Source organism: Aspergillus alliaceus (assembly GCF_009176365.1).
Source record: "Aspergillus alliaceus strain CBS 536.65 unplaced genomic scaffold BDW43scaffold_27, whole genome shotgun sequence".
NCBI classification, from domain to species: Eukaryota; Fungi; Ascomycota; class Eurotiomycetes; order Eurotiales; family Aspergillaceae; genus Aspergillus; species Aspergillus alliaceus.
This window is the reverse complement of record NW_022474710.1, coordinates 329,048-356,870: the sequence shown is the minus strand read 5'-3', so window position 1 is coordinate 356,870 and position 27,823 is coordinate 329,048. Positions and strand designations below refer to the sequence as shown.

The 27,823-nt window shown below is 43.6% G+C and overlaps 5 protein-coding genes across 5 annotated transcripts; 4 read left to right on the top strand and 1 right to left on the bottom strand.

Annotated features, from left to right (window-relative positions):
• Window positions 1-4,304: 4,304 nt before the first annotated feature.
• Window positions 4,305-5,254, bottom strand: BDW43DRAFT_107178 (thioredoxin-like protein). The gene has a single exon (XM_032037844.1). The coding sequence runs from the start codon at window positions 5,027-5,029 to the stop codon at window positions 4,430-4,432; it is 600 nt and encodes a 199-aa protein (XP_031899453.1). The 5' UTR covers window positions 5,030-5,254; the 3' UTR covers window positions 4,305-4,429.
• A 2,231-nt stretch (window positions 5,255-7,485) lies between these two features.
• BDW43DRAFT_279045 (sugar porter family MFS transporter) lies at window positions 7,486-10,321 on the top strand. The gene is made up of 5 exons (XM_032042261.1): window positions 7,486-8,611; window positions 8,664-8,798; window positions 8,858-8,907; window positions 8,967-9,519; window positions 9,571-10,321. Exons 1-5 carry the CDS (start codon window positions 8,221-8,223, stop codon window positions 9,984-9,986), a joined length of 1,545 nt encoding a protein of 514 aa, XP_031899452.1. The 5' UTR covers window positions 7,486-8,220; the 3' UTR covers window positions 9,987-10,321.
• Window positions 10,322-15,261: 4,940 nt separating this feature from the next.
• Window positions 15,262-15,788, top strand: BDW43DRAFT_279041 (uncharacterized protein). The gene is made up of 2 exons (XM_032042260.1): window positions 15,262-15,389; window positions 15,443-15,788. Exons 1-2 carry the CDS (start codon window positions 15,281-15,283, stop codon window positions 15,658-15,660), a joined length of 327 nt encoding a protein of 108 aa, XP_031899451.1. The 5' UTR covers window positions 15,262-15,280; the 3' UTR covers window positions 15,661-15,788.
• Window positions 15,789-17,588: 1,800 nt separating this feature from the next.
• On the top strand, window positions 17,589-18,257 carry BDW43DRAFT_279039 (uncharacterized protein). Its single transcript, XM_032042259.1, has one exon. It carries the CDS (start codon window positions 17,664-17,666, stop codon window positions 17,871-17,873), a length of 210 nt encoding a protein of 69 aa, XP_031899450.1. The 5' UTR covers window positions 17,589-17,663; the 3' UTR covers window positions 17,874-18,257.
• Window positions 18,258-19,770: 1,513 nt separating this feature from the next.
• BDW43DRAFT_311997 (uncharacterized protein) lies at window positions 19,771-20,748 on the top strand (the record flags this gene model as incomplete). Its single annotated transcript, XM_032047278.1, has 3 exons — window positions 19,771-20,103; window positions 20,182-20,412; window positions 20,503-20,748. The coding sequence occupies 3 exons, from the start codon at window positions 19,771-19,773 to the stop codon at window positions 20,746-20,748; spliced, it is 810 nt and encodes a 269-aa protein (XP_031899449.1).
• Window positions 20,749-27,823: the final 7,075 nt, after the last annotated feature.

Sequence of the window (27,823 nt, the reverse complement as noted above, 5' to 3'; positions counted from 1 at the left end):
ATTGAAAGCTTTTATATTTCTTCGTGTATTTTGTCTAGAAAAGATTAGTAAGTAGCGATGTATTCCTTGCAAACACCACAGATCCAGCCTACTATATATTCTTCCCGAGGAGTCATCAAGTTAAGTGGAGTATTGTTAAAGCCAGGGAATCAGATGAGTTTAAGGTCGCTTATATTAAAGTTCACTCGTGAAAATATATGCTGCGAGCATAAAGACAATAGGGTGAAAGATCAAAGACAAGACCCAGCATAGTTCCTGGCAACTTAGCCTTGTATCTTTCTTCCCTTATACAGATAAATAAAGATCCGCCACGTTGGTTATGCACGAAGCCCTGGTTATGCAGGTTTAGCGCTCACACCCACTATATCAAGTAAATAGCCGGTGAGATCTAAACTTCCCTGTAGTTTTTACCTTTTTTCCCTTTCTCAGTTTAGTCTGCTAGTACGAACCTACGAATGAGATCTATTCTTCTTCATTGAGGCCATCACAGTTTGCAGAATTTATGTTTCACGCGAGGCAGCAGGGATCAAATCGCCTATCCCTCCTAGTCGGCGGGTTCAATTTTAGGCCCTTTCCATTGTTCGCGGGGTGCCCACTTCCCTGCTCTCACGGCGATCTTTCCACCCCGGATTACTTATATAATCAAAATCCTAGATATAACTTAGCCAAACCTTCACGCGCTATACATCCCTGTTTTAGAATGTATTGGGCAATGGTCTTGGTAATTGGCGGAGGTCATAAGAAGAGGACTGACCGATATGCATGAGAGTGCGACGTTATGACTCGCAAGCGCTAACGCACTACCTTTTGTGGCAGTGTCGACCATTGATTGGAGTAATCCTGTTATATTAGAGCTAAAATATTGGTTTTGTTCCAGTTGGAAGGTAAGGGTTGATTGGAAGAGCTGTATATCCACTTGGGCAGACATCAAAATACATCCAATGGGACAAGTGTGCCTCTTTCTTCTTTATGTTACCTACATGAGCCCAACATCCCGCCTCCCTCTCTGCTGAGCATAAATATGTTTCAAACAAAGGCCTTAATAGTCCACTCAACAATATTTTAGGCAATCAGTGAAGTGAGGCATAGTCAGTCATGTGACTCTTTGTCTAGAAGGACAATATAGGTCGCGTACGCGATAGCTTCATGTTTTCCTTTTCTTTTCTACTCTTCAGCTTTGTCTCTTCGTGATAGTCTACCTAGTCAACTCCTTGGTTCAGTCGGAGTCCCTTACAATATTGTCGGATTTTCACCTTCTCTCCTATCGTACTTTTCCTGACATTTTATTCTCGGTTCTTTCCAGTCCAACCCGTGATGCCAAACAAAAGACCAAAGCGAGATCATAGATGGTCCATGTATTCATCACTCCACGATAGTGTCTCTCGCTTGCTGGAAAAAGACAACCTCTACTTTGAGTTCCATGGCACTGACAATACCACGAACTGCACCAAAGAATACGATACAAATATTATGGGTCGATTCATGTGTCGCAACCATGCCTGTGACTCTAGTGGATGGTCAAGCAAAAAAATCGCTATTACTATACGGATGTACCCTGGAGCCAAATACAACGCAAGAGTATATCATCAACGATGCAAAAGCTGCAACAGTCTCAGTCGACCGTCCCTGGATGATTCGTATGCGGAAAGAGTCGTATATCGTCTCAAAAAATGGAGTGGAATCCAAATGAGTCCGCCTGATTACTCTGACAACAAAGGCCCACCACACAATAGCGACTTATGTGAAGGTTGTAGGGCTGGCCATTGCATTGCATCTGGTTCACTCTGGTTTTAAAGCATACAGGAATGAGCCAGGAAATAAACACCCTTTCAAAAATACAGCCAGGGGCGGGTGAACGGTGGGGCTATAGCAGTATCCAGATCAGCTTCAGAGCTTATATTGAAGTAACTTATCGCAATAGTACTGTCCAAAGGAACTAGCGTTGTAGGCCTATTATTTTCGCAGGGGAGATGTGAGAGGTTGTCTGACAAGCCTATATCATTGATCACCCTTCTTTGTTTATTGCATCTCCCTGAGCCCAAATCTATATTTGGTGATCGTGGTCGTGGTTCTCTTTGCGATAGGAACAGACTTATAGGGGGGCGATCTATGCCTGACTGAATGCCATCCTCAGGAAATGTGTCTGTTGAATCAAGTCCAGAAGTATTGACATCTATATATATCAGCTGCCTATCATTAGTATGAAGCCTGATCACTAAGATACTTACTCGGTTCCTGGATAATTTCAAACACGGTCTGTTTCTGGCTCAATAAATTCAATGCAGTCCGCCATTGTATGTTGTATGTCACTATACATGTTGCGGGTGAATGTTTCTTCACCATGCCGTATACTGGAGTAATTGTGTATCCTTGTCGAAATTATACTGTTCCGTAAGGGCTTTTGTCTATATCCCATTATCCAGATCCTTGATAGGAACAAATATGCTAAAGGAGTTTCCATGACAAAAACTTCTGACTAAAAATATGCTATCTTTGTTAGGGTCTACTTGTTTAATCAGCAGAGATTTCCCCACCATGAAGGCGGGTCTTATAATTCTGGGAATCAGGGTCTCTAGAGGTACGGAGTTCAGACACTGTAGGAGTTATTTAGAGAACGTGCTTGGAATGCTATAGGCCAGTGAGTTATTTAATCAAACTAGGAAAATTGGATCAGACTGATAAAGAACAGTGTGTTTGACTGGGAGTGGAGAATAACACTGTCGATGAAGAAGTGCTCAGGAAGATCTGAAAAATTGACAAGTTGAGCGGTGATGATTGAATCAAAAATACAGGTATATGATCAAGTCAAGATAGGATATTGAAATATAACTTTGGCAAATAACTTAAATGATTGGTTCTACATACCTGGAAGATTCACTCATTCATCTGGTCTGACCCTGTTTACAGCAACCCACCCCAAAAAGGAAAGCCCTGTACTTGTGACTGGAAGGTTAGTCACAGGTTGCAGGGATTGATATATAAGTAGACATGTATCACTGTGAAGACCCTGTGTTCACATTGCTCATCATGTCTTTAGAGGAGCTGTCACTCTGTTTTTGAAATGTATTTGACATGGATTTATGCCACAGAATCAGTGATAATAAATACTCTACTGAGCGCAGCTGTACGTTGCTTCTTTTAATACTGATAGTTATTGTATGGAATGGGAAATTGGGTGTCTTGAACCTCGGAATACGGTGCGATTCCTAAGTCAGTAAGCTTCTTACAAAACCTTTCTAAGCATAAGCCAGTACACGATATAAAAGATATTGTTCCTTTTGGGTAGCTTCGCGCATGATATTCTCGAATGGCAAGATGTTCTTAATAGTCCTGACTGAAACTCACTATGACAAGCGTAACTATTGTTTTATCCTTCGTACTGGCAAGCCCCCATTGAAGACATACATTTGCAAAGTTGGCTCAGCGCAGTATGTTCGGTCTATTGCGTGTATTCGACGGCCCTCACACTGAAATTGCAGGGCTCATTATGGTCCAGGACCCTCAGGGCGATTCCTGATGGCTTAACCTGATCACAGCAATGAGGTGGATATAATTCCTCGTTGCTGGTTGCTCTAAGAAACAGCTGTTTGGTGCAGTCCTGGTAGCTTATTTATATACTTAGTTTAGTTCTTCACAATCAATAACTCTCGTTACTTAATGGTTAACTTAGGTACAATAGCGGTGACCACAAAAGCTAGTGAAAGAAGTAGAATTTCGCACTATCCGAGGCGCGACATTCTATTCCAAATGTTTATACTTGTAAGAGGCTTTCCTTATTGGCTGTTTTGATATGAACCACTATGAAAACTTTACTGTTTGACTCATCACGCCCTGAAGATAGTCTATCCCAAGTTGGAAGTAAGGATGCATCACTATTTAGATCAATTGTATATTGATAATCTTGTTCAGCAATCCTTTTACCATGCTTAATGGACACGAGGATATTTTGATCCATAGCAATGGCAGTGCTTGCACTGACAGCCATTACATAGTCTTTGATAGAGGCCTAGGCGATAAGAATGCTGTATCTTATAGTCACAATGGCAACTTGAATGTCTGTTCATTTTCCAACCACTTGCTTTCCCTTCCACAGTTCTTCAAGACAATCCATGTCTTTAGATGTAGTTGCAAAATAGCCAACAGCCTACTTTATTACCATCTATATCAAGTTTTATGCTAAAAGAGATGATGATGTGGATCTCTTGGGTTGTGGAAACTTAGGCAAGCGTGATGTGACAAAAAAAGGGAATGTGAATCTGGTGCGTGAGGAGAGGAAGTGTATGAGAGGGGTAGAATGTTTGTTTGACCCGCAGTCTAACTGTATTAAATCAGGGCTATAGTTTTCCACCCCTTATTCACTGGCACCTGTAAATGCAATTAGGTCATCAGTCCGCCTTGAGCAGGAACCACATTTGGACAGGGGCAAGCATCATTTATCTGTTAGGATCTGTAAAAGGAACTGACTATCAGGAGTACCACGCAATTCATATTGGCCATTGATACGAAGGTGTGGAACAGCGGTGATACCTTGCTTGCCTGCTTCTTCGTTGTCCCGATCGACTTCACGTCCTCCACCATTATTTTTCAGCCAGTTTCTGACCTCAACCTTGTCCAAACCAGCTTCTTTCCCACAAGCAATGAGAGCCTCATGCGAAGTGATGTCACCGTCTTCCTCGAAATGGGTTCTGAATATAATGGATAAGAGAAGTTCCTCAATCTCTGCTGATTTTGTCTTCCCGAGATACAGGAGCCTGTGGGCGTCTCTTGTATTTCCAATTTTCACTTCGAGGCCGTACTTAATGCCTTCAGCCTCGCCTAACATTCTTAGTCGCGAATGGGCGTTGTTCAAGGCGTCATGACTCATTTTGTTGAGGAGATATTCTTCGCGAGAAACACCGAGTGTTGGCAACGCAGGGTTGATTGAGATTGTTTGATAAGTCACTTGAAACCTTGTAGAAGTTCGGTCTGTAGCCAGGCTTTCAACAAGAGAGAGGCAGTTCTGCAGACGTTTCCAACCTAAGTAACACATCTATAGTAAGCACATGAAATTGTGATTTCAGATTGATATTGATTGGTGTTAAAAGAACTTACCCAAGGACATCCCACATCAATTGTCATTACAATGCTAGAATCTTTCATTTTGGAAGTTACAGCAAATATTTAGATATGAATATATTCTTATGTTAATTGGAATTAAAGGGGAAAAGTGAGCGTCTTATGAGTCGGACACTAAAGTGTGTCACCGGAATTAAAAATTGGACTGTGAGCTTACCAGGAGCCCTTCTAGTAGTCTCTTTATTCAATTCCTCCGGAGAACTGACAATTCTCTCGTGGATTTGTCAGCAAAGCCACCCGACCATCTTTGCAGCCCTCGATGTACACAGATCACGCATCCATGAAAACGTGGCTTCGTGACCAACATGTCCGCCAAGACCATTAACGCCCCGTGCTGGGCAATTCTCTTTTGATATACTATAGCGTGAAATTATAATACACAATCATTGTCCTGGAAAAGCTAGTCAATTAGAATATTTTTCAAGGATTCATTCTTTTCCATAGATGTCAATTAATTAATTCCATGCTCATACACCCCAGGGAATTCATCGCCAGCAATAGATATACGGTGTATACGGTCTGCCTGCTCAGAGATAGAGAGCCAGCATTCGAGCATATATATCAAACATCTATACTGAAATAAGATAACTACAGACAAGCTAGAGGGACAAGTACTACAGAAAGAAAAAAACCCTTCGGGGGTAAAATTGCATTGGACCTTACAAAGGATCTACAGTTCTGAGACAGCTGACTGAAGCACGGCACTCCGGTGTTTCTCCGACGTTCTAGGCGCTCTTACAATACCAACATTAATCATATATTAATATGTGCTTCTGAACTAATCAAACAGCAGAATTCAATACTGGAATACAGAGACGCTGGATATTTTATGGACCGTACATGAAGGGTTGATTGAGACCTTCATTGTCCCACTGTACTTTCAGTTTAACTGCTATAAAATCCGCAATCCTTAGGGTCAGACTGAAAGGCATCCAAATAAGGTTAAGGTGCTAAGCAGGAACTCATAGCCCCACAACACAGTCCACTTGAAGCATAAATCTACCGCCGGGGCTCACCGTCATCCCTCATTGGCTAGATCTGCCCAGCATTCAGGAAAATACAGTTTTCACGAGAGAGTCTGAATATCACATCTTGGTATTGTGTTTGGCCAGGTATTCTTAACGAGTGACTATACTACCTACTGTTTATTCTTAACTATATATGTCCTATTTCAATACTTGGATATGATATGTGTTGATTCCCTATATATATCTTCCTGTCCATATCCAATGGGACTGATATCACGCAGAATTATGTCCGCCCGACTCAGGATCTAGGGCTCAGAGTGCTGCCGACTAAAAACAGAGAGGCCCACACGCGGTGATTGGCTAGTCTCCAGTACATTAATTTCTTAACTTGAGATGGATGCTCGACCTGGTCGGTGAAGCTCCTTGAGCTCTAGTTCTTTCTCTTGGTATTCAAAGTCTTCTGAGAGCCAATTGTGGAATACGCCCATGAAATTACCTAGTATCGCAGGCACCTGACATATGCCTGGTGAATTCACCACTTGCGGAGGTATGTGGATTGTTGAATACCGTAAGGGACTCTAGCTGAACCAAATAGTTGATTAGGTGGTCTATCATAAAGAGACTAAGCTGAAGAGAAGAGAAGAAAGGAAAACATGAAGCTATCGCGTACGCGATCCTATGTGTTGCCCTTCTGGGCAAAGGGTCGGATGACTGACTAGATTCACTTCCCTGATTGTAGTCTAAACCTCGATCCGTGATAAATACTAAGGTAATCAGGCCCCATATAAAAAGGCCTCATGATTCCCACCTAGATAGGCCTTGGAAAAGTTGAATAAAGGATCCTAATCTGATCGTTTTGATATCATTTCATACGATCTTACCTGGTATTCCACAACATCTAAGTATCGAGGACAATGTGCGCAGTGAACAAGGTACTTTTTGGCTTTCAACAATGTCTTTTATAGCTTTATACAGATAGCAAGATGCCCGAGGGCGTAAACAAACCCTACTAAGCGGCTAAAAACAGATAATTAATACCAACCAACAAGTCCCCTCGAGTCTTGAGACAATTTCGAAAAGTACCGGGGCCAGGTTCTCCTGCTCCACACGGAACTTAAGGTGGCTGTCTCCGCACTCCCCGTCCCTGATGGGCGCAGAATACCCCGATAATTCACCGAGGAGCATGGCGATCAACTTAGTCTCATAGAAACCCCACCATCCAACCGCAGGTACTGCTTCCCTTGTACATGTTGTTATCATTGCTATCGGAGTGCCGTATACCGGGGCTTCCATTGCCAACTTCCCTGGGAGTCCTGGGTCAGCGGGTTGCCAAGACCGCGATGTCCCGGTTCTGGCGTTTCTCAAGTTTGGTTGGTACATATAAACCAAGCCAGACCCTCGCCAAGACTAAAGCAGACTGGCCAAGAAGCTACGTGGGGCATGGACACTCTCCCCGTGTGTGCGTGTGTGTGTGTGTGGAGATCTCTCCATGGGGAAGCGTCGCGGCCCTTACAATGGAGACGTCCATTGGCTCCGAACGTATCGCAACTGAATGATGCAAGAAATTGGTTGCATTTTGTTTATTCGCGAAATGTACCGCATCATGGGGCATCGGAATAAATGCGTTAAGTGGCGCGTTTAGGTCCTGAGATATCATTAAGTAGGTTTAGTGTTCAACACCTGCCATCTACTTCCTTGGCCCCAAATTGATTCTGTGCCCGGAGCAGGCTCCACACAATTTCCCTGGTCTCTCTGAAAAGCCTGGATGGCAGGGGCATGGGCCATTGGAGGGACCCTTGCACGATCGCCATGCTCGCGAAGACTACACCATTTTGCCCCTTTGCTTTTTCTCTTTGGAAGGTTTGGAGTGCGTCATCCACCCCACACGGACCGTCTTGGTGACCAGGCCGACTCTTCGCAATTCCCGAATCAGGGCTTGGATTGCGTCTCTGGAAATAACTCCCGCCAAGTCTATATTTTGATTATTGGCAGGTTAGCACAGCCAGCCCCTAAGTACTTAGGACTGTTATCCCTCTGCGCCCACTGTCGCATTCGTCAATATCTTATCGCACATGGGGAATCTCTCTCCTTTCTTTGTTGGAGAATTTCGAATCTGATAACTCATTAAGCGACGGCTATGTTATTCAAACGCCCCCCCAATGAAAAGGGAGCCGCGTGGCCAGCCATCTTGGTAGGTTTGTTCGCGTCCTTTGGCGGCATTCTCTATGGATACGATACCGGGACCATTGCGGGTATCCAGACTATGCCCTACTGGCTCGATGAATTCAATCATCCTAACGAAGGCCGCATCTCCCTAATTGTTTCTATTTTGTCGGTTGGAACGTTCGTTGGCGCACTCGCGGCGGGGATCATCGCAGACATTACCGGCAGAAGATGGGGAATCATCATCTCGGTCATGCTGCCTTTTAATCTCGGTGTGGCTTTTCAAACTGCTGCTACAGCGCAACCTCTGTTCATTGCTGGTCGCTTTTTCGCCGGTCTCGGAGTCGGTTTAGTTTCCGCCCAAGGTGTGTTAAGTCAGCGAAAACAGCTTAGGTATCCAATGTTGATTGCTTATAGTTCCCATGTACCAATCCGAAACCCTACCCAAATGGATCAGAGGCGCAATTGTGGGATGCTACCAGCTCTGCATCACAATTGGCCTTTTCTTGGCCGCTATTGTGAACTGGGCAACCCAGCACCGGAACGACAGCGGTATCTGCCCATGCATGTTCGGGCTGGTAAATGGTCAAAGAAAACTAACTCGATCGCAGGAAGCTATCGCATCCCGCTTGCCATTCAATTCGCATGGGCAATGATTCTGGTGAGCTTTCCCTCTTGGCAAACTGCAATCCGAATGAATCCATAACTGACTTGGGAAAGGCTGGTGGCCTGCTCTTTCTCCCAGAGACCCCTCGTTTTCTGATCAAAAAAGGCGATGAAGCCGGAGCCCTGAAATCGTTGGTTTTCCTTCGTCGCTTGAATCCCCATGATCCAGATATTATCTCAGAGCTTGCAGAGTTGAAGAGCAACTGGGAGTATGAACAGTCCCTTGGCTCTGCTTCGTACATTGAATGCTTCAAGGGTACTACCGGTAAACGCACCATTACTGGAATTATACTCCAGTCACTCCAGCAACTGGTCGGTATCAATTTCATCATCTATTATGGTACGAGTTACTTCGCCAAGAACGTTGAAGGCCTGCCCGACTCTTTCATCTTGCAGGTGATCGTGAACTGTGTCAATGTAGTCATGACGCTTCCAGGCCTTTGGGCAATTGACCATTTCGGACGCCGCCCAGCTCTTCTGATCGGGGCCCTTGGGATGGGAATCTCCCAATACATCGTTTCGGCTTGCGGCGCCGCGACTCCGATCTCGAATTTCACTTCACAATGCGCCCAGTTCGCTTTTATTTGCATATACGTCTCGTTTTTCGGTAAAGTAAACACGATAATGATCTACGATATCCTTGCTAACATCCGCAAAGCATCCACATTTGGCCCTTGCGCTTGGGTTGTAACGGGGGAAATTTTCTCGCTTCAGACGCGTGCCAAAGGTCTTTCTATGACCACTGCTGCGAACTGGTTCTTCAATTGGCTTCTTTCTTTTATTACTCCATACCTCACAGGTGCACTCAGCCCAACCCAGTCCAATGTATTCTGGATCTGGGGCAGCTTCTGCTGGATCGCATTCGTTTTCGTATACACCATGGTTTATGAGACCAAGGGACTGGCACTTGAGCAGGTTAATGAGCTCTACGAAAATGAACCGAGGGCTTGGAAGAGCCCTGGTTACCGTTCCGAACTCCGAACGCTCTCTGTTTCCGAAGTACACGACAAGAGATTGGTCAATGAAGATACGAAGCATTCAGAATTGGCTCTGGAGGATGTTGAAAAGGCCTGATCAGCCGAACGGTCCCCACAATGGAACTCTTCGAAGACCGTCGCAATCAAGGGAACTATAGATCTCTTTTTTATGAAAATGTATGGTCCGGAATCCGTTTCTCCCATCGACGGTCTCGGAACTTTCACCAGTGTGATCAAAGTGTTTGTCAACGTCGTATTGGAAGGTTACCGATAACACCTTGGCGGGACAGCATCATGTTTATCATATTCTCTCGCCTGTCATCTGCGGACTATATTCCGTAATAGAGCGTTGCCTGTGTCCCCTTTTATCTTGCTTCCAATAGGACCTACACCTTTTTTCAAAGCCACTTCTTACGCTTATGCAAGTAAAAAAAAACATCATGTATATAAGACACCATGATTAATTGGAGTATTGTATTGGAACGTGACATTCCTGCATTGGAAAAAATCATCCCGTCCTTCTCACAAGTGCCCCTAAGGCGATGCTGCCGGTGGTTACGGAGCCCCTGGTGGCTGTCCTCAGACCTGCCACTCTTGCGGGGGCTTCAGCCACATGTTTAACTCTCTCGAGGACGGCTGGTTCCCTGGTCAAGAGCGTTGTTTTCTGGGGCCTACAATATCAACGATTCCTGGGTTGACTACGGAGTGTGCCCAATGGCATTTTGCAGTGTATTTCTCCGGATGGCCGAAGCATCGATCCATGTGGATTACATAAAACTATTAACCGCCTGCTATCACCCAAGTACAGTCGCGGGTGTCTACTCCATTTCAGGTTGCCCCGAGCTTCGGTAAGGAGCGCTTTCACCGAGGAAAAAATGTTACGAATAGAGTCAAAAGTTATCTGCTCCGTCTCGCAAAGTCCTCAGACCTGGCCCTCCCGGCTTCCCTTTCTCCCCCGCGTAGAGTAGTTTCCGCCGTAGGCGATTCACTTCGTTTTGCTGGTTCTTGAGGTCGGCGGTGAACCATCGTTTGATGTACGGGGAAGGTCGTAGTTCGGGTGTATGCTTGTCGACCGCGCTTGCTATCGTAATGGTGAGCTTTTCCACCGTTGCATCCAACGCCTCGGCTGAGTATAGCTCCCCTTGGCCTCCCATAAGGCTCAGCGCGTCCGTTCCAATCTTCTCCCAGTCCGCTCGGTCGAAGGCTTTCCTTGGCTCAGCATTGGTGTTGCGCTTAGTTTCGAGATTCCATTCTGAGAAGGTAGCCCGGCGATCCGAGCCGTAGTTGTCGTGGTAAAGATGGCACTGGAGCAGCAGGTCGAGTCTGTCTGTTACCGTCTGGTCGATTGTGGAGTTCCTCCCCGGGCGGCTCAGCGGCCAAAAGGTTGCAACACCCCGGGGTGGGCATCCCCAAAGGCCATGGCCATGAAAGAAGTTAATCAATTCGCTAGCGTCTTCGATGAATCGAGGTTAGATATAGTTGTTCCCACATGCTGGGTGGTGGTGGTGGTGGTTGAAGTCCCCGGATAAGATTAGGCTAGTGGGTCTTCTGTCCTCTTGGGTGGTGTTCTGGGTTGTACCATGGATTGCTGATAGGATCCGCTGATGCCTCGTCGGGTGTGTGCATCGGTATGGGTGGGATATAGACAGAAAAAGACCAGGGTCTGGGAGTCGGCTGTCCAGGTCTTGATTGCCGTTAGGGCTGGGTGGTCGCAATGCACTTGTCGGCTGTTGAAAGCCTACAGTTAACATAGATGAGGCTTCGGAATCGAACCGAGTCGTCCACCGTTGACTTGTACAGTCGCCATGAGCTGTGGTTCACATGCGTTCGGTATGCGGTAATTGGCGGTTCTTGGACAAGAAGATCCAGGTTTTGGCTTTGATGGTCATTGATGAGGGCCTCCCTCCATGCCCGCCCTCGATTTCATGGTGTTCAATTGTAGGATTCGGAGGTTGTTTCCTAACATTGTGAGGAGAGAGGGGCAGTACGTGTCGGGCACCCTGGGTCCCCAGTCGGGTGTTCCCGAAGAATTTCGGGTCCAGCGCCGGCTATGCATGCTATAACTATGTGTTAATCTTCGCTATTCAGGGAATGAATGCGTAGTCCTCGACTATAACCAGACTGGTCACCGCATATTATTCCGCAGGGGTTAAGGCAAGGCTATACAGAAATCCAGAGGATATGAAATTCCTGATTTAAGCACTTCATACAAATCGGGGCCGCGCTCATGTTATCTCTCCCTCCTAATTCGAAGAATTTTGGTACACGCACCTTTATTTTTTAGACTATAGCTATACTTATTAACGTCGAATTGCCATGTCTCTAGTAGCATGGCAGTAGTAACCGCCCTAAGCGAATCTTCAGCTCTTGAGGACCTTTCCTGGTATTGTAGTTTTATAAAGTATCTATAGATTTAATATATGATCATAGGTGCAATAACAAAGATTGCTCATTGGTAATTCCCACTACAGATTAGAATAGCTTAAGCCGGTTTCTCTAAAAATCTCCAGCACCATTTCCTGCGCGGTTATTGCAACTGGAACTTTTTCTTTTCCTTTCACTTCTCGAGTGTCTGCCTAAGCTTTTGTCAGTGCAAGCCGTAGTTAACTATATTTAAGAACAATTTTAAGGTAGTGGATTTGGTTGGCTTGTGGCCGCCCGGGTACGGTCGATTGCTCGTTGTGCCTGGGTCAGGGTATCCTGTACGGTCACCAGGCCGAATCGCTATTCGATCTGCGACAGGCGGGCCCACAAAAATAAAAGAAGAGAGTACGGCACCCGCGCGCTGTTCTTGCAAGTTAGTGTATGTGTCTCTTTTATATTATCTTATTCCCCTGTCATAATGCCCTGTGAAGTAAGATTCTTGCTTGTGCAAGATTATAGGTTCGGTAATGAGCGGCCGGGAGTTGCGGAGAGAAAGGCCAGTTTAGTGCACTGTGAAAGCCAGGAAGAATATTTTCAACTATGCGAGTTATTAATGCGTAAGTGCTTTTTTTCCTATACCCGTGCGAGGATACTGGAGGCTGATTTTTTTAAGGGCCATGAAAGTCCCGCAGTGCAACGCTGGGCCCAGTATAAGAGAAACCCAATCATTGCAGCAGGGCTGAACAGGCATTGCTCCTTGATTCCAGCTACTTTCTTTGACGGTGCAACAAACTATACTAATTCAGCAGAGCAAAGTCATAATAAGTCCTACATAAGAGAGAAATAATTATCCCTTTTATAGGCTATCAAAATGTACAGTCTACACTTCTCTATAGAGCTACTTTTAGCTCCTTGGCTGACCACTGCTTCGCAGATCTTAATAATTAGATCTGTCAGATGTCTCTCAGTTCGAAACCAGACGCCAGTATGGCATACATCATTCCTACCGCACAGATAATATGGAAGCAAACTATCGCCATCATATCATATAGACCGGTAGATGACTGATCTACCCAAGTGGCATACTCTGTCTAGATATTTAAAGCTTATATTATAGTGAATAGAAAGCCGAAAACGCAGGCGCAGGTCAGATATAGTGGAGCCGGACATGGATATTCTGGAGGCACTGGAGGTCAGATCTACTACTGGGTAAGTTCGGTGCCCTAGAAGTTAGTCAACGACTAGGTTAATTCCAATAACAAACCTTCCTCCAACTAGTCAGTCTTAGATTAAGTCAGTTATCCTATCTTTTATATCAGAAATAATACCTTACTTCATAATTTCTAACTGTTACATAGCCATCTACAAGTCAACCAACGGGTTCTTTTTAGCATTGAGCCAGAAGAACTGAATTCACAGAAAAGACAGAAGATTTTCGATAAGCAAGAGCAGATAGAGCTCTAAATACAGAAAGAGAAACTCCGGCAGAGGTAACTTGAAAATAAGGCAAAAGAACTTGAACTTACAAAGAAGCAGCTGGTCATCAAAGAAAGAAAATGTCTGCTATATACAAATTATTATTATTATTATTGATTAAGTTTAATGTCTATATAGAGCCGTTGGCTATGACAGACACATGTGCCTAGGCAGTGGCCTATGCCACTGCCTCTAACTGGTCCCTAGGGGTGCTATCAGCCCCCTCTATCATTTGTGTTATACACAAATTAATATACTAATTAATCTATTCAATTATTGCTTTGTCCATGACACTTTTTATTCCTCAATCTCTCAATAAAGCTTTTGTCTGTTTAGAATAATGTATACTCTTAGTATAGTTTATGTTCGGCATGCTTGATATATATATATATATATATATTCTCTGATTGGATGTAGGAATTACAGTCTGGTCCGTATAGTATCAACATTTTCTGTTACAAACATCCATCTCCGTCTTTCTCTCGAAAGAGACATGTCTATAAATAAAAATATAGATGGATTATACTTAAAAGACGGCCGCATTTAACCTCAGGACTTCTGGTTGATTGTAGTTTTGGGGAAGTGAGCTAGGGCTATAGACGCGTCACGGTCGGGTTTATAAAATTCTGTACAGACCAAATACGATAAAACCTAGGGGGTCACCCTTGGCATTTTTAGTGGTCAGCTCACCTGTAACCTCGGCGTAAGGACGTCCGTATGTTCCAACACAGTTTCTGCCTTGGGATTCCTGGGCACCGTAATATCGCGTCCTTGATTGGTCTGTGACTAATTAGCTGAGAGTGCATCTTGGTGAGCTGAGACAACTGCCATAACAGGTTTTAACGGATATCTTGATGCCACATCACCAAGCTTCCTAACCCACTAAGGATCATCCTCCCGGAAGATCTTGTCGATCATAAAGATCGCGTTGCATTTTCCACTCCAGAGTAATAGATGGTAAATAGTTAAACAGAAGGAACAAATACATATGTTATAATATATTTTATAGCAAGATAAGACTATACTTACTAGTGAGCAATTGCATCATGAAGTGTTGTAAAATTTTAATCTATTACTCCAAGACTCCGAGCGGGAATTCCAGGAGCGGAATCTCTTGGCTTGAATCTAGTTTACAATGTTGGTATGTACACACAACATGGTTTATCTGACCAAAGTAGTAATGTGAGGAGTTACAGATATGAGCTTGTCTGACTAAATAATAACGTCAGTAGAGACATATGAATTCATCTGACCAAGTAGTGATGTCAAAAAACATCAGTTGATCCTGGAGACACTGCAATGCGACATTTCATGCAGCATGGGCTACCCTTGATTCGCAAGTAGACTAGCTTAGGTGGGAAAGTTAATGTACACTGACTTGGCAGTGTACTCATACTCATGTGATACTGCGCAAATAAAAATAATTCTATCATTATGGCATATGCTCATTGTCATAGAATGGTCATCTGCCAGGTATATATTCCTCATATTCCTTTCCACCTGAAGTTTCTTTACACATCACCGAACCAGACCAAATCCTCGCTCTACATAATGAAGGTCCTCAGTATCATAACACTTCTAGCTATTGCAGTCCCCAATGTGTCTGCAAAAAACTGCAGGGGTGATTTATGGTATTGCGGTCATACCCTGCAGGACATCGGTAAGTAGCTAGGGCTTCAGCAAGACAAAGAATGAGCATAACATGCGGAATAGCAAGCGACAACAATTATGATAAACAAATCAGGGAAGCACTTCGAGCAGCCGGACAGCCAACTGACACGCTACACATGAAGCAGTCCCTATTCCGTTGCATGAGTAGCGTTGATGGGGATGTCAGGTTCCTTGAATTCTGCGAGTGTGGATGTGCAGATGAAGGCTGGGACAGGTATGATGAGTGTTACTCATGTTTCCATGAGAGGAATGGACTCTAAGGAATGTCATATTTGGAGGTATTTTGGGAGTGTGCCTTGTCTGTCAGGACCAGACCAAGCAGAGAAGCTACTGGTTCTTAGCTAGCTTTTTATAATCTGGCTGGTTAAAGGGCTCGCGCAAATAGAAAATTTATTTTCCGAGATTATTATATACTGTATGATGAATATAGGCAATGTTATGCAACTCTTAGATAATTTTGAGATTGCTCAAGTTACGCAGTGGTCGCTTCGGAGAATTTTTGTCCTGGAACCCACAATCGACCGCTCGCAGATCAGGAAAATATGTCATATAGAATACGGCCGTGAATTAGGGGTCTCTGACAATTTAATATAAGACTTTTTGTGTTAGGGTTACTGAAATAATCAAGGAGAATAAGTGGTAACACCGGTATCCAGAAGCACTATATGATGATAAGCAGAGTTATTAGAGCTACAGTAATGCTGATAACAATTATAGTAAGTGCCTGAACGCCAGTAGTAGGATTGGAACAGGCAAGAAGCTGACAGGTTGCTGTTCCAGGGAAGCCATTCGGCAGCCCAGTTTGCCTTGAAGCTTCATGGCGTTCAAGCCATGCAGAACCGCGTATGGGGCCATACAAAAGAAAACGCGTGGCGTGGTTGGTAGTACATATTAGTGTTGTGAACCAAGGCTCGATCAAGCAAACTATAGAGCTTCATCTACGGAATAAATTCCGTATGGAAATAGATTGATTGGAAATCAATCTGTTGACCATGTTGTTTATAAACCCTCAAGTTTATGATGAGACAATATAACAATCAATCTTTCTTTGAATTACAACAATTAGGAATATGTCATTGGGAATAGTACTCTTGGGAATATTATTTACTACACGATTGACCAAGTATAGCTATAATCTAAAGTAGTCACCCTTATCGCGTTTGATCCTAAAGGAGTATTTAACAAGATCAATAAAGTAAGTCTTAATGTCAAGCTACAAGCTAAAGGTATTTTATGATTTTACTAATAGCCAGGCACTGGATTCATAGCTTTATAGGGAACTGATATGCCAGTATTACTTTTAATAACTTCTAGATAGAACCTATTCTCTAGAGAATACTGGTCTTATATAAGAATCTTCACTGTCTCTAATTCTGCTTGGATTTTCCAACTCTAACCTGGTAAACTAACCAGTAGACTTCTATAGAGAAGTATCTGCCTTTATTAATAATTACTTACTTCTAATAGTAAGTAGATCCTTTAGTAAAAGAAAATCTTAGAAAGATATAGAAAGAGAATATCCCCTGGATTAAGACCTAGATTTAATAAATGCAATTATGGCGAAGTCCAGCAGCCAAGAACAAAAATGGGGTGGCATTCAATAGATAGTATAGCAGGTAAGCGAAGTGGGTTTTAAGGTTCAGTTTTGGATAAGTTTTCGCGAGGTCGCCCGCGCTCGGGTGAGCGTCAGCTGGCGGCTCACCCTATCTATTGTGCATTCACCCAAGCTCACCGAAGGTCGCGCGACTGTAAAGCGGCTCACCCGCTAGCTCACCCGGGCGGCAGCCACCCGACTTCTGGCCGCGCAGAAGCCACACGCCGGCCGGTTAGTAGTTGGGTGGGGGACCACCAGCGAATCCCGGCTGTTGTATGTTTTTGTGGTTTTCTATTTTTTCGTTGCATCTCGGGATACCCCGACCGTCCTCCACTAGCCAAGCTTGTGTCCCCAGTTTCACAGACCTCCCGAGCACCAGTGACTGTGCCTTAACGAGTTCGTCGAGGCTCGTCGCTAGATTGCACGCCCCTGGGGGAAAAGACGGCCAGCATATCTGATCAAAGCAGCCCGTGGCAGAGCCTTAACGGGGGACTTGTAACCAGAACAGCTGCTGCCTCTCCCCAGGCTCGCATTATCCACTGCTCAAATCGGTTCTAATCTCTCTAGCTGCTTAGCGCATATTCGAATTATGTTTTCAAGCTGTAGAGATAGATAAAATTCATCTTCCAGCCAACTTATATCTTGCCAGAAGATAGTCGAACCCGAGAGATGTTAGCCAGCCTGGTCAATAATAAGAGCGACAAAGAACCATTCTGCTGGTTGTTACTATTTTCCATCAATCCATCTGCACAGAAAGGAGAATGTGAGGCGAGAATACAGACAGTTGTGAGAAATGCTGTGTTATACCATTACAGGTTGCTGACTGACACACAATTAATTCCATCTTGGCCTGGAGAAAGTTGTTTAGCAGTCCGCTAAAGTCTGGGAAGCCTTTCAATTGTCCAAGCAAATATACGAACTAGACTTCGAACCCCTCCAATGGAGAGACACTGAGTGGGAGGCATTTCCATTCCCAGAGACTGATAGAGGCGAGAATCAGTGGGTGGAGGAGGTTCAAGATGATAACCTACTCACCATATTTCCAAGGATTCCGACTGTATATGGGGACGGTTGTGGCCCTTGCACTTTTAATATCCAAGTTAGGAGGTCATCGCAGTTCTGCGTCTCTACGGGGAAAGAATTGGTTTAACGGACATTAGGACACATGCCGAGGCGAATGGTCTCCACTCGCCCCCGAAGGAAGTCAATCACTGGTAACGCTGGCAATGGAGCTTTTTTAGGTGGAGAGACGCAGCAAAAGGCATGATGGAACACATGAAGCTTGCATTATAAGTACATAATGTCTTCTCAGAAACAAAAGCTGACTGCATACAAGTCCTTTCATAATGAAGATAAAGTAGCTCCTTTCGTAGAAAATGTTTCATGATTGAGCCATTTATGCCACCTTAATCTCAATTAGACAATTAATTTGTTCCTAGGCAGCCTGTAGGCACTCGAATAGCTTAGTCTATCCCGACCTGCTAAAAGAAATATGCCCGTTGGTAATCACCCGTCCGCGCGAACATGAACAGGTGGTCCAGTTTCAATAAACTTCAGGACTACCATAAAAAAAAGTTAAATATCATGCATTATTTCACCTGACATTTACTATCCTCCTCGCCATGTTTATCATCAAGATGTTGGTGACGATGATGATGATGATGACCAAAGCTCCAATCACTCGAATACAACCGATGTTTCCGTTTACCCCAACCCGCATCAATGCTAAAATGTCCTGTATGCCCATGGAACGGTTGGTTTTTATCTTTTCTGCCGTCCTGCACGCTGCTGACTATCTCCCAATCCACATCGCTGTTATCATGGACATTTGCTTGCTCGGTGGCATTGGGATTGGTGTGACTATCATTTATGGTAGAATCATCGGACCCACACTGTATACTAATGGATTTGTCACCTATTAATATCACGGGTTAGCTGTGCAGCTTGGAGGGACATAGAGAAGAGGCTTGATTTATAGTAAAAGTACCGTTTGAGGCTTCCTGCTTTGTCGGTCCTGTCTGACCACTATCTATCTTGACTTCGTGAGACTTGCTATTCTGATTCTGAACGATAGACATGTTCGATACTAGGGAGGGCCCAAGCGAGGCAAACTGTCTTCGGAGTTGAGATGCTGCTTCAGAGCGTTAAGGTGGGCAGGCTATAATGGCAGGCCAGAAATGAACTTACCTAGAGGTAAGAAGGAGATGAGGGGGAGGGGGAGAGTGAGCACGGCTAGCCATGAAAAGAGAGTGATTGTTTTGGGACATGAGGTATGATGCATTCAGCTCGCCAGACCCTTGTAAGATTTGTCAGTTAGATCATGGAGGGTAGGGTATTATGTGGCTTCTAATAATATACATTAATCCGCACCTAGAACATGTGCCTCGGGCACGAACGGGAACATGCTTAGATGTCCTTATGAATGCCTACCTGTCTACTACAGACAAACATAACCTACAATATCTTGCGACTAAGCAATAATGAGCAATACCAACCCAATTCTCGGAGATCTCTATCATACCCTCTATCTCTGTCATATTCCCTTCTGCTTGATTACAGCTCTCATGTTACAGCATGCACCTATATCCCCATCCTTTCTTCCAGAAAACATTATAAACAGGATACTCCCAGCTCAACTCACAGAACTTCAGCTCTCCTAGAACAGCAGATCGTTTTTCTGTTCCCACTCATTTAACCCTCGGCGGCTTATCGTTACAACTGTAACAAACTTAACATCCGGCTCCGGATGATCCTTCGAAACAGGAACCTGCTGAATATGGATAATGTGCGCAGGTTCCTAGTCGCAAGAATTGGTTTTAAACTGAAAATAGCAGTCGAAAATTTCTGTGTGAAGCTTCACATCGACACATCTAGTCGTCTTGAAATTGTGGCAGGCTCCGTTTCCGGGTCCACTGACTGTCGACGATGTCCCGCCGCATTGCCCGCTTGGTTCGACGTCCGGGTAGATGACGAGTTCCCAGTCCTCGTCGGCACGGCGAAGGACGTTAGTCGCCGGAGATGCAGGAACGGCAGAGGTGAGGGCAATACTTGGGAGGAGGAAAACAATAAGAGTGGTGAGAAGAGTAATAGGCCGGTTGTGGTCCTCCTTGTTAGTCTCGCAAAGGGCTAAAGATGAGGGCTTGGATACTTCGAGGGACTGTGCTTGCCTTCAGAGTGAGCTTGGTAGTGGGAGAGATATCGGGAATGGTATGATGTAGAAGCTACCCGATCAAATTCGAAGTCTAGTTTGGGACAGTTCATCCGCTTTGTCCGGCGCATTCCTCCCTACATCTGGGTTATTAACCAGACTGACGAGGAAATAACCGTCGTTGTAAAAAAGTATGCTCCTACTCGCCGAGTTGTTGGAACCCAAGTCAATGTTTCTCTGATAGGTGGTGGGATAAGCTTGGACTTTGAGGTATGCCCCTATCCCCGTCATATAGCCTTCCTGCCAATTTTTCCAAAAGTACTAGTATTACAGATAATGATCAAACTGACTACAAAATAGTCCTCAAAGATCGAAGGTACTGAGAAAAAACTCGCCCTCAAGCGCGGGACCCGGACAAATCTCTGGCTATTTTCCCTCTCTGGACAAGAGCAGATGGCTTTGGCATCATCAGTATCTTTAAAGGCACTGATAGAAACCCGGTCATTCAGAATGGTCGAGTCCGGATGGGTGCTAGGGTGTACTTTCGTGGTGGTCCAAACCTGGTTTCGGGTGATTGATGGGCGCAGAACGTGTTGTAAGCGATGACGGCTCGTGAACAGATCCTTAACTTTCGTGGGCAGGTCTTTTCTGTGTAGATTTAAGTATTCCGCAGACGATAGCTTGAGAACCTCGCAATCAATTCGACTCGCATTTTACGGACCGAGGCCGCAGTGGACAGTGAAGGACATCTTTTTCCATTAAGTTCATAACTAGGAATAGCACATTAGACACGACTGATAACTAACGAAAGACCATGTTAATTTGTATAGTGTCCAATGACAGACCTTGGATGGTTGGGAACCAGATCTTGCCAAAAGCACTTTTCGAAGAAAGGAAATTGGAATCAGAAATCCTAACAATTTCTTCAGATGTTTGTGTCTTTCTTCTGTCCTGGTTATAGCCGTGGTTGGGGTTCATTATCATAGTGGCTTTTTAAATTTTTTTTTCAGGGCTCAGGGTGAGAAGGTAGGTATTTTTTAATGCACGGTTATGTCTATGCAGCGTTCGAGCTATGACGGAGAGAACAAATGATTTGATCCAAGTTTGTAAACTATCCATATACTCTCTGTGAGGCAGCTGCTATTGGGAATAGGTTTATGAAGCTTTCATACATAAATTGAGACCCTAATCAGTACTTGTCATAGGCATTTCACCTCGCACACATTCTTTCAGAATGTACCGTGTTGTAGTCTGTGGAAGGGTGTTGACGCCCAAAATAGATCGAATGACTATCTACAAAAATCTTTATACATAAATATGGCAACTACTTCCGTCCGAAGATAGGAAATAGTAAGTCCTCAGACGTCTTCGCCAAATTCCACAGTTTCTGTGGCAGATTCAATAGTAAGTTCGCCGAGAACAGCCGGGCAGCGGTCTCGGTGGTACAGTAGAAGGCCAGTAGCAGGCCCTTGATTCCTAGCTTGGAAGGCTTGTATCATAGAGACCGCATTAAGAGGCGCAGTTGACTGCAAGGCTATGGATAGGGAGCTGTTAAAATTCACAGTTGAAGTCCGGTATTGATGTTCTTTTATAGCTACTCTGCCTCGGAGCAGATGGACAACTGGGCGTTGAGGGCTTTGAAATATTCCCAACACAGACATGTGTTCATCCAGAAAAGACTTCCTCTATAAGCAAGTTTTGCTAAATAATGTTATTGAATATCCTATCTTTCCTATCGCAATTCCAGCTATATTAGCCACTAAATATGATCCTTCTGCACACGGGTTGCCGAAAGTCACGGAACAATTTCTGCTTGTGGTAAACTAACACTGTCAGATAACATATGATGCATATGATGCTGTAAACCATAGTGAACTCACCGTTAGCATTGAATGGCCATCGTCCAAGCCACTATCAACAGACAGGGTGATAAGAAACTCCTCGGGGAGCAAAGGAAATGAGAGTTTAAAGTTATCAATAGTCAATGGTCCGAGTAGGTACACTCTATCTTTGTAGACAAACTCCAACGCACAGAGGGCAAATTAGCCCCAAATCAGGTCAACATACACATTGATAGCGATAACCTGTCAAAAGTCTATCGTAAAAGTCTAAAGTGTATACAGGCCATAACTGCACTCGTGCTGGTTGTATAGACAGGTCAGGCTAAGTGATAAGTCCACGGGATTTTGAGTCAGGAACAAGATATGCTGGTCTATATTATTTTGATAAGCTAGTTCTATGACCTTCAAGTTCTTCTGGATAATCAGTTTATTGAAAGCCTGGTACATCAAAAGAGAAACTTATATTATAGGATACCAGAAGCTTACTTCTAGACGACTTCCACTCTAGGTAACTGAAGGTGCCTTTTCCTGGACACTGATCATACCACTGTCACTGCCAGCCATTCACATCTTTAATCTGAATAGAGGCAAAACACCCACCAAGAGCCGCTATATAGAGGCCTTTCAAACTGTCCACGCGAACAGGAACTGATGTCTGACCTGTATAACCCACTAAAGTCCCATTGAAGATGATGCCGCTCAGGATAAACCCATCAAGCATAAACGTGAGTTGCGATACATCCTTCATAGATAACGCGTATCGTTTGACAAGATTTGGTAGGCTTCGATCTAAGACTGCTGTATAGGGCACATTTATGTGTGCTTCCTTCCGGTAGTCGTTCATTGGTTCCGTCATGCATTCCTATCGTTTTCTGCCTTGCGCGTCCTCCCTTTAATAAGGTACGCTAGAGAAGGGTCTGTAACACCAATCCCTTATAGACTGGGTAGTCAGAGCAGGCGGCGGGCGATCCAGCTGCTGATTACAACAATGCAAATTCGCAAGTGTCTACTATTAGTATGTCTGAATCTAAGACTGCATCTACAATAAAATGAAGATAAGAATGATAGACTGTATTCGACTTAATTGTTGTGGTTACGAAGGTTTGGTTGTTTATACATTGGACGATTGTCGTCTTATAAATAACCATCCAACCATAAGACCAAGCACATGAGTATTTCATATGATTCTGTTTATATCTTGGCCGAATATGAACTAGGAAAATTTTCCTTTTCCTCCATATTATAGAAGTGTCTCCAGAATTCTATTATATATTGTTAGTACAGAGCTGATAGCAACGGAAAGAAACAAAAAAGACATAATCTGAAGAAGAGACAAGGGAATAGCTATAGTGAATTGATTATTAGACTTCAAGGGATTATCATACCAATATATGTAATCCTCTGATCTTTGTTCACGTCGAACTGATTGATAAACTCAACAAATTTCTTCACCTCGCCCTTCTTTTGGGCTGCGTTTGTAATCTCATCTATTATGATACCTACATAGCAACATTTAGTGATTTATATGAATTACATATGGGTTTAAATTAATACTATCTCCATTTTTGTCCTTAATTCAGTTTATATCTTAGCAAAGGTTATCAGTAGCTTAAAAGGGCTTCAAAACTTACAATTTTTCAAATAGCCGGGTAAAGGACTCAATAACAACCCAGGGTAAGCATGGGCCCTAGGAATATTAGTTAAGTATAACCATAATATTGAAAATCGTACCGGATCTTTCTTGTCAGACATATCGAGCAAGGTATACTAAAAACAGGTTATGCTTCAGTAGTCTAATAAAGTTGATTTAAATATAAGAATGCCTGGTTTAAGGGTGTCCTGAGGACTTCTGAGGACTTCTTATAGAAAGAAGTCCTTGAGTAGAAGCAGGGTAAAAGCACTCCTCTCAGACTTTGAAGCAGGTTACCCCTCCAATCGAGCTTTTGCCGCAAACGATAGTAGCCAGCTGAGTATGACGCGTAGTAAACCTTGACGCAGGGATAGTAGTAGGGGCGTGGTCATAGAGCTATTATTAATCTCATCACTCAGGATGGTAGTAGATACATCATATTTATGATAGGCTAATGTTTTTACAGTATTTTATATTGGATTTAATTTAAAGAATTAGTCACGCGGAAAAAATAATCTGAAAACAGTTCTGGAATCCTAGATCTAACTACTGTCTATGACGATGATATTCTATCTCTATACTGTGCCTATCGAGGTTTCAAGCTGTTTTCATCCTATATATAAGCTTTATATATGTTACCGTGCCTTAGCATTAGGGCTTAGTAGTAAATTGCAAGAAAATGTATCGAAACTAATTTTGAAATCACCTGTAGAAGGCTTAACGGAGTTAACCAAAGAAGCCTGGACGCTTGCCTACGGGCGAGAAGGATCCCCACAGTAGCGAGGAAGTGGATTGCAAGTTTTATAAGCGACCGACTCGCAAGCATTGGGTTTGATGTCTTTCGCACTGCTATGGAACCACTGGTAAATGCAGGACTAGCACAAGGATCACCACTCTCCCCAATTCTATTTACATTCTTCAACACGGACATGGTTGAACAACCCGTCAATATCCATGGAGGGGCATCAGCCTTCATTAATGATTACTTTCGATAGCGAGTAGGCCGCTCCGCCGAGGAAAATGTAGCCCGGATATAATCTGAAGATATCCCCTGAATTGAGACCTGGGCACAGCGGACCGGGTCCTGCTTTGCAGCTGAGGAAACTGAGCTCATCCACTTTACCAGGAAGAAGGGCAAACATCTGGAAGAATAGATAGTCCTGAATAGCATGGTAATTCAATCATCATCCACGGCAAAGCTTCTGGGGGTGATATTTGACCGGGAACTGCAATAGAAGAAGTATATATAACAGGCTATCAAACGCGCAACAAAAACAACCATTGCCCTGACTGGACTACCATATCTACACCCTGAACAGATACGCCAACTCTACTAAGCATATATCACACCTATCGTGGACTGTATATCAACAGTCTGGCACAACCTGCTGCAGGACAAGACATATCTATAACACTTAAATACAGTATAGAGAACCCTGTTGATCTGTATTCTCTCAGTATTCAGAATAGTGGCAACTGTAATACTGGAAGTGGAAGCCTATATTCTTCTTATATACCTTTATCTCCGCCACTGCGCCTAGCAGAGTATTGCCAGACTACACTCACTATCTCACAATCACCCTATCTGGGACATGTTGCTCTGAGCCCAGAAATATAGAAATAAATTAGAATATACACACGATTCCTGTTAGCTAAAGTACTGAAAACTATAAATATAGATTAACTGAATAAATTAGAAATAATTAATCTACAGCTACTACCACCATGGCAAGTCAAGACCTTTGCAGAGATTAAGATTAAAATAGACCAAGAAGTAGCAAGAAAGAAAGTAAAGACTGTATAAACTATATCTAATATTACTGTCTATTTAGATATCTCCAGGCAAGACAGCTATCTAGGGGCCGCTGTCACCGCACTTGGTAATGACCAGAAGATTATTAAATCCTGATAGGTACAGATAGAGCTAATAGACCGCTGATCAGTCCATGTCACGGAACTCATAGGCATTTTCTACACTATTAGCATGGTATTCAAGATATTCTATCAGAGCTCAAGTGATAGTGAGGGCGGACTAACTACTGCAACTATCCTGTATAATAGTGGATTAGCCTTGCAAGCAATTCAACACGTAAAGAACCTATTAGAACAACAAATCATCCATACTATCATTTAAGCAGCCACTGAGATCTAGGCAAAGAATATCACACTCTGCCTCCAATGGATACCAGGCCATTGTGACAACCCCGGCAATGACACGGCAGACTAACTAGCCAAAGCCGCTGTATACCCAGGTCAAACCCACTTCTTCTGTCCGCTCCTGACAAGGGAGATAGCATTGATCCGTGACAAAATCTATGCCCAGTGGAAGCACAAGTGGAGCTCCAGCACTAAAGAGGACTATCTACAGAAGATTGACAGTACTCTGCCCGCGAAATACACCCGGAAGTTATATGGATCCTTGTCCAGGAACCGAGCATACCTGCTTACGCAGCTATGTACGGGCCATAACTGGTTATCTATCTTTGCCAAGAAACACAACTTCCGCAACAATGATCAGTGCGCGTGCGGCGCACAGAAGACGGTCGCCCATGTAGTGATAGACTGCCCGAGACTACAAGGGCTGCGGATACAATTAAGGAGAGACATCGGAGACGCGTTCAACAGTATATCAAGTCTGCTAGGAGGCTCAAACCAAGGTAAGAAAGGTAATCCAGACATCATCACCTGTAGAAGGCACAGACTACGGATGAATTGAAGAGCCTAACATGCAGTTACAGCAAAATGGGTTCTTTCTTTATCAGTCGTGACTCTTCTACGATGTCTACTTTTAGGTGCTCAACAGCCGCTTGCAGTATATTGACGAATAATCCGGGAGAGAGAATCTAACTAAAGTCATATTGGATTAGGTAAAACCAACTATTGAACTGAGCAAGCTTTATCTTAATATCCGACTTATTTCACTATATATTTTATGTCTCTGGCCGAATCGTAATCTATTCTACACTCTCTTCTGCTCTGGGGTTGCATTTTATTAGACCCTTGTCTAGCGCACCTTACCAGAAAAGCGGAAAGGGAAGGCGTAAAAGCACTGGTCTAGAAAACCGGAATTCTATAAAGAGAGCAAGTTATTTTCTCAGAAGGAAAGAAGCAGTGACGGGAGCGTGGTTGATGCAGGATATACATCACAACCTAAAAGAGTACAACACAAATAGATAACCCAAATAGAATCTCTAAAGCCAAGACAAGGCCAACCCGAAGACAGCAACCCGCGAACGAACAGGAAGTGCGCGTGGCAGTTGCGTCTCTACACTGGTGACACGCGCTGCCGCACGCCGTAAGCCCTGAAACGATAAGACATTAGTATAGAAGCAAAGAGTCGCATCCGAGTTTGCAGTTTGAATTTATTGACAGATGAGGTTGCATAAGAAAAGGTGGCCCAGTCATACAAGGTACAATAGATTGGTTCTGTAAAGTAGAAAGAAGGGAGAAGAATGAGCATTTGTATTAGATAACTAAAAACAAGAAATAGATGAGCTTCCGGAGACCAGTATTTTATAAAGACAAATATGCTTCCATGTTTACTTAGGAAGTAAGCAGTTATAGAGATTCTAAGAGCAGGAAGTTATATTGTTAGCTATTTTCCCTAAAAGGCTAGCACAATGCTTAACTCTTGTTATTTAATAGAAGATAATAGTTCCAATGTGCGTAAGGGTATTGTTATGGAATTTTGAGTAGAAGATTAAGACCTTAGATTCAGGCAGTAATTTGAGGGCCACAGTATTGAGCAACGGCGGCAAGTATCACCAGTCTTATATTAATTTTGATCCCACGGTCTCAGGTATCCAGAACAGACTGAAGCTATATCAATAAGCACTTATTATTTAGGAAAGGTCAGACTGTAGGACGGGCTATAAGTGTAGGGCATTTAAAATATTGAAAAAAGCAAGCATAGATACAGTTGCTATTTTATATATAGAGACTACAGAGAGATTTTTCATCTACATGATCCTTGTATTCTTTCTCATGGTTGTAAAGGGTAAGGAGAGGGAAGCGGACAGTTTACATATACAAGGATAATTGACAAATAAATAACATGAAAGAGTTTAGATTTTAAAATCAGTTACATCAAAGATACTAAGCCAAGACATGGATATAGAAGCAGCAGATTCTCCTTGTATATTAAAGTGCAATAGACATCTAGATACTAAATAAAACCCTAGGCAAAACAGCAACTCATAGAAAAGAAGAT

Bases quoted from the DNA above. Each gene is read 5' to 3' on its own strand.
- BDW43DRAFT_279045 (XM_032042261.1), top strand. From the start codon at position 8,221: ATGTTATTCAAACGCCCCCCCAATGAAAAGGGAGCCGCGTGGCCAGCC. The intron at 8,799-8,857 runs GTATCTGCCCAT...ACTCGATCGCAG, and splicing joins CCAGCACCGGAACGACAGCG to GAAGCTATCGCATCCCGCTT. The intron at 8,908-8,966 runs GTGAGCTTTCCC...GACTTGGGAAAG, and splicing joins TCGCATGGGCAATGATTCTG to GCTGGTGGCCTGCTCTTTCT.
- BDW43DRAFT_107178 (XM_032037844.1), bottom strand. From the start codon at position 5,029: ATGTGTTACTTAGGTTGGAAACGTCTGCAGAACTGCCTCTCTCTTGTT.
- BDW43DRAFT_279041 (XM_032042260.1), top strand. From the start codon at position 15,281: ATGAAGGTCCTCAGTATCATAACACTTCTAGCTATTGCAGTCCCCAAT. The intron at 15,390-15,442 runs GTAAGTAGCTAG...CATGCGGAATAG, and splicing joins TCATACCCTGCAGGACATCG to CAAGCGACAACAATTATGAT.
- BDW43DRAFT_279039 (XM_032042259.1), top strand. From the start codon at position 17,664: ATGTTAGCCAGCCTGGTCAATAATAAGAGCGACAAAGAACCATTCTGC.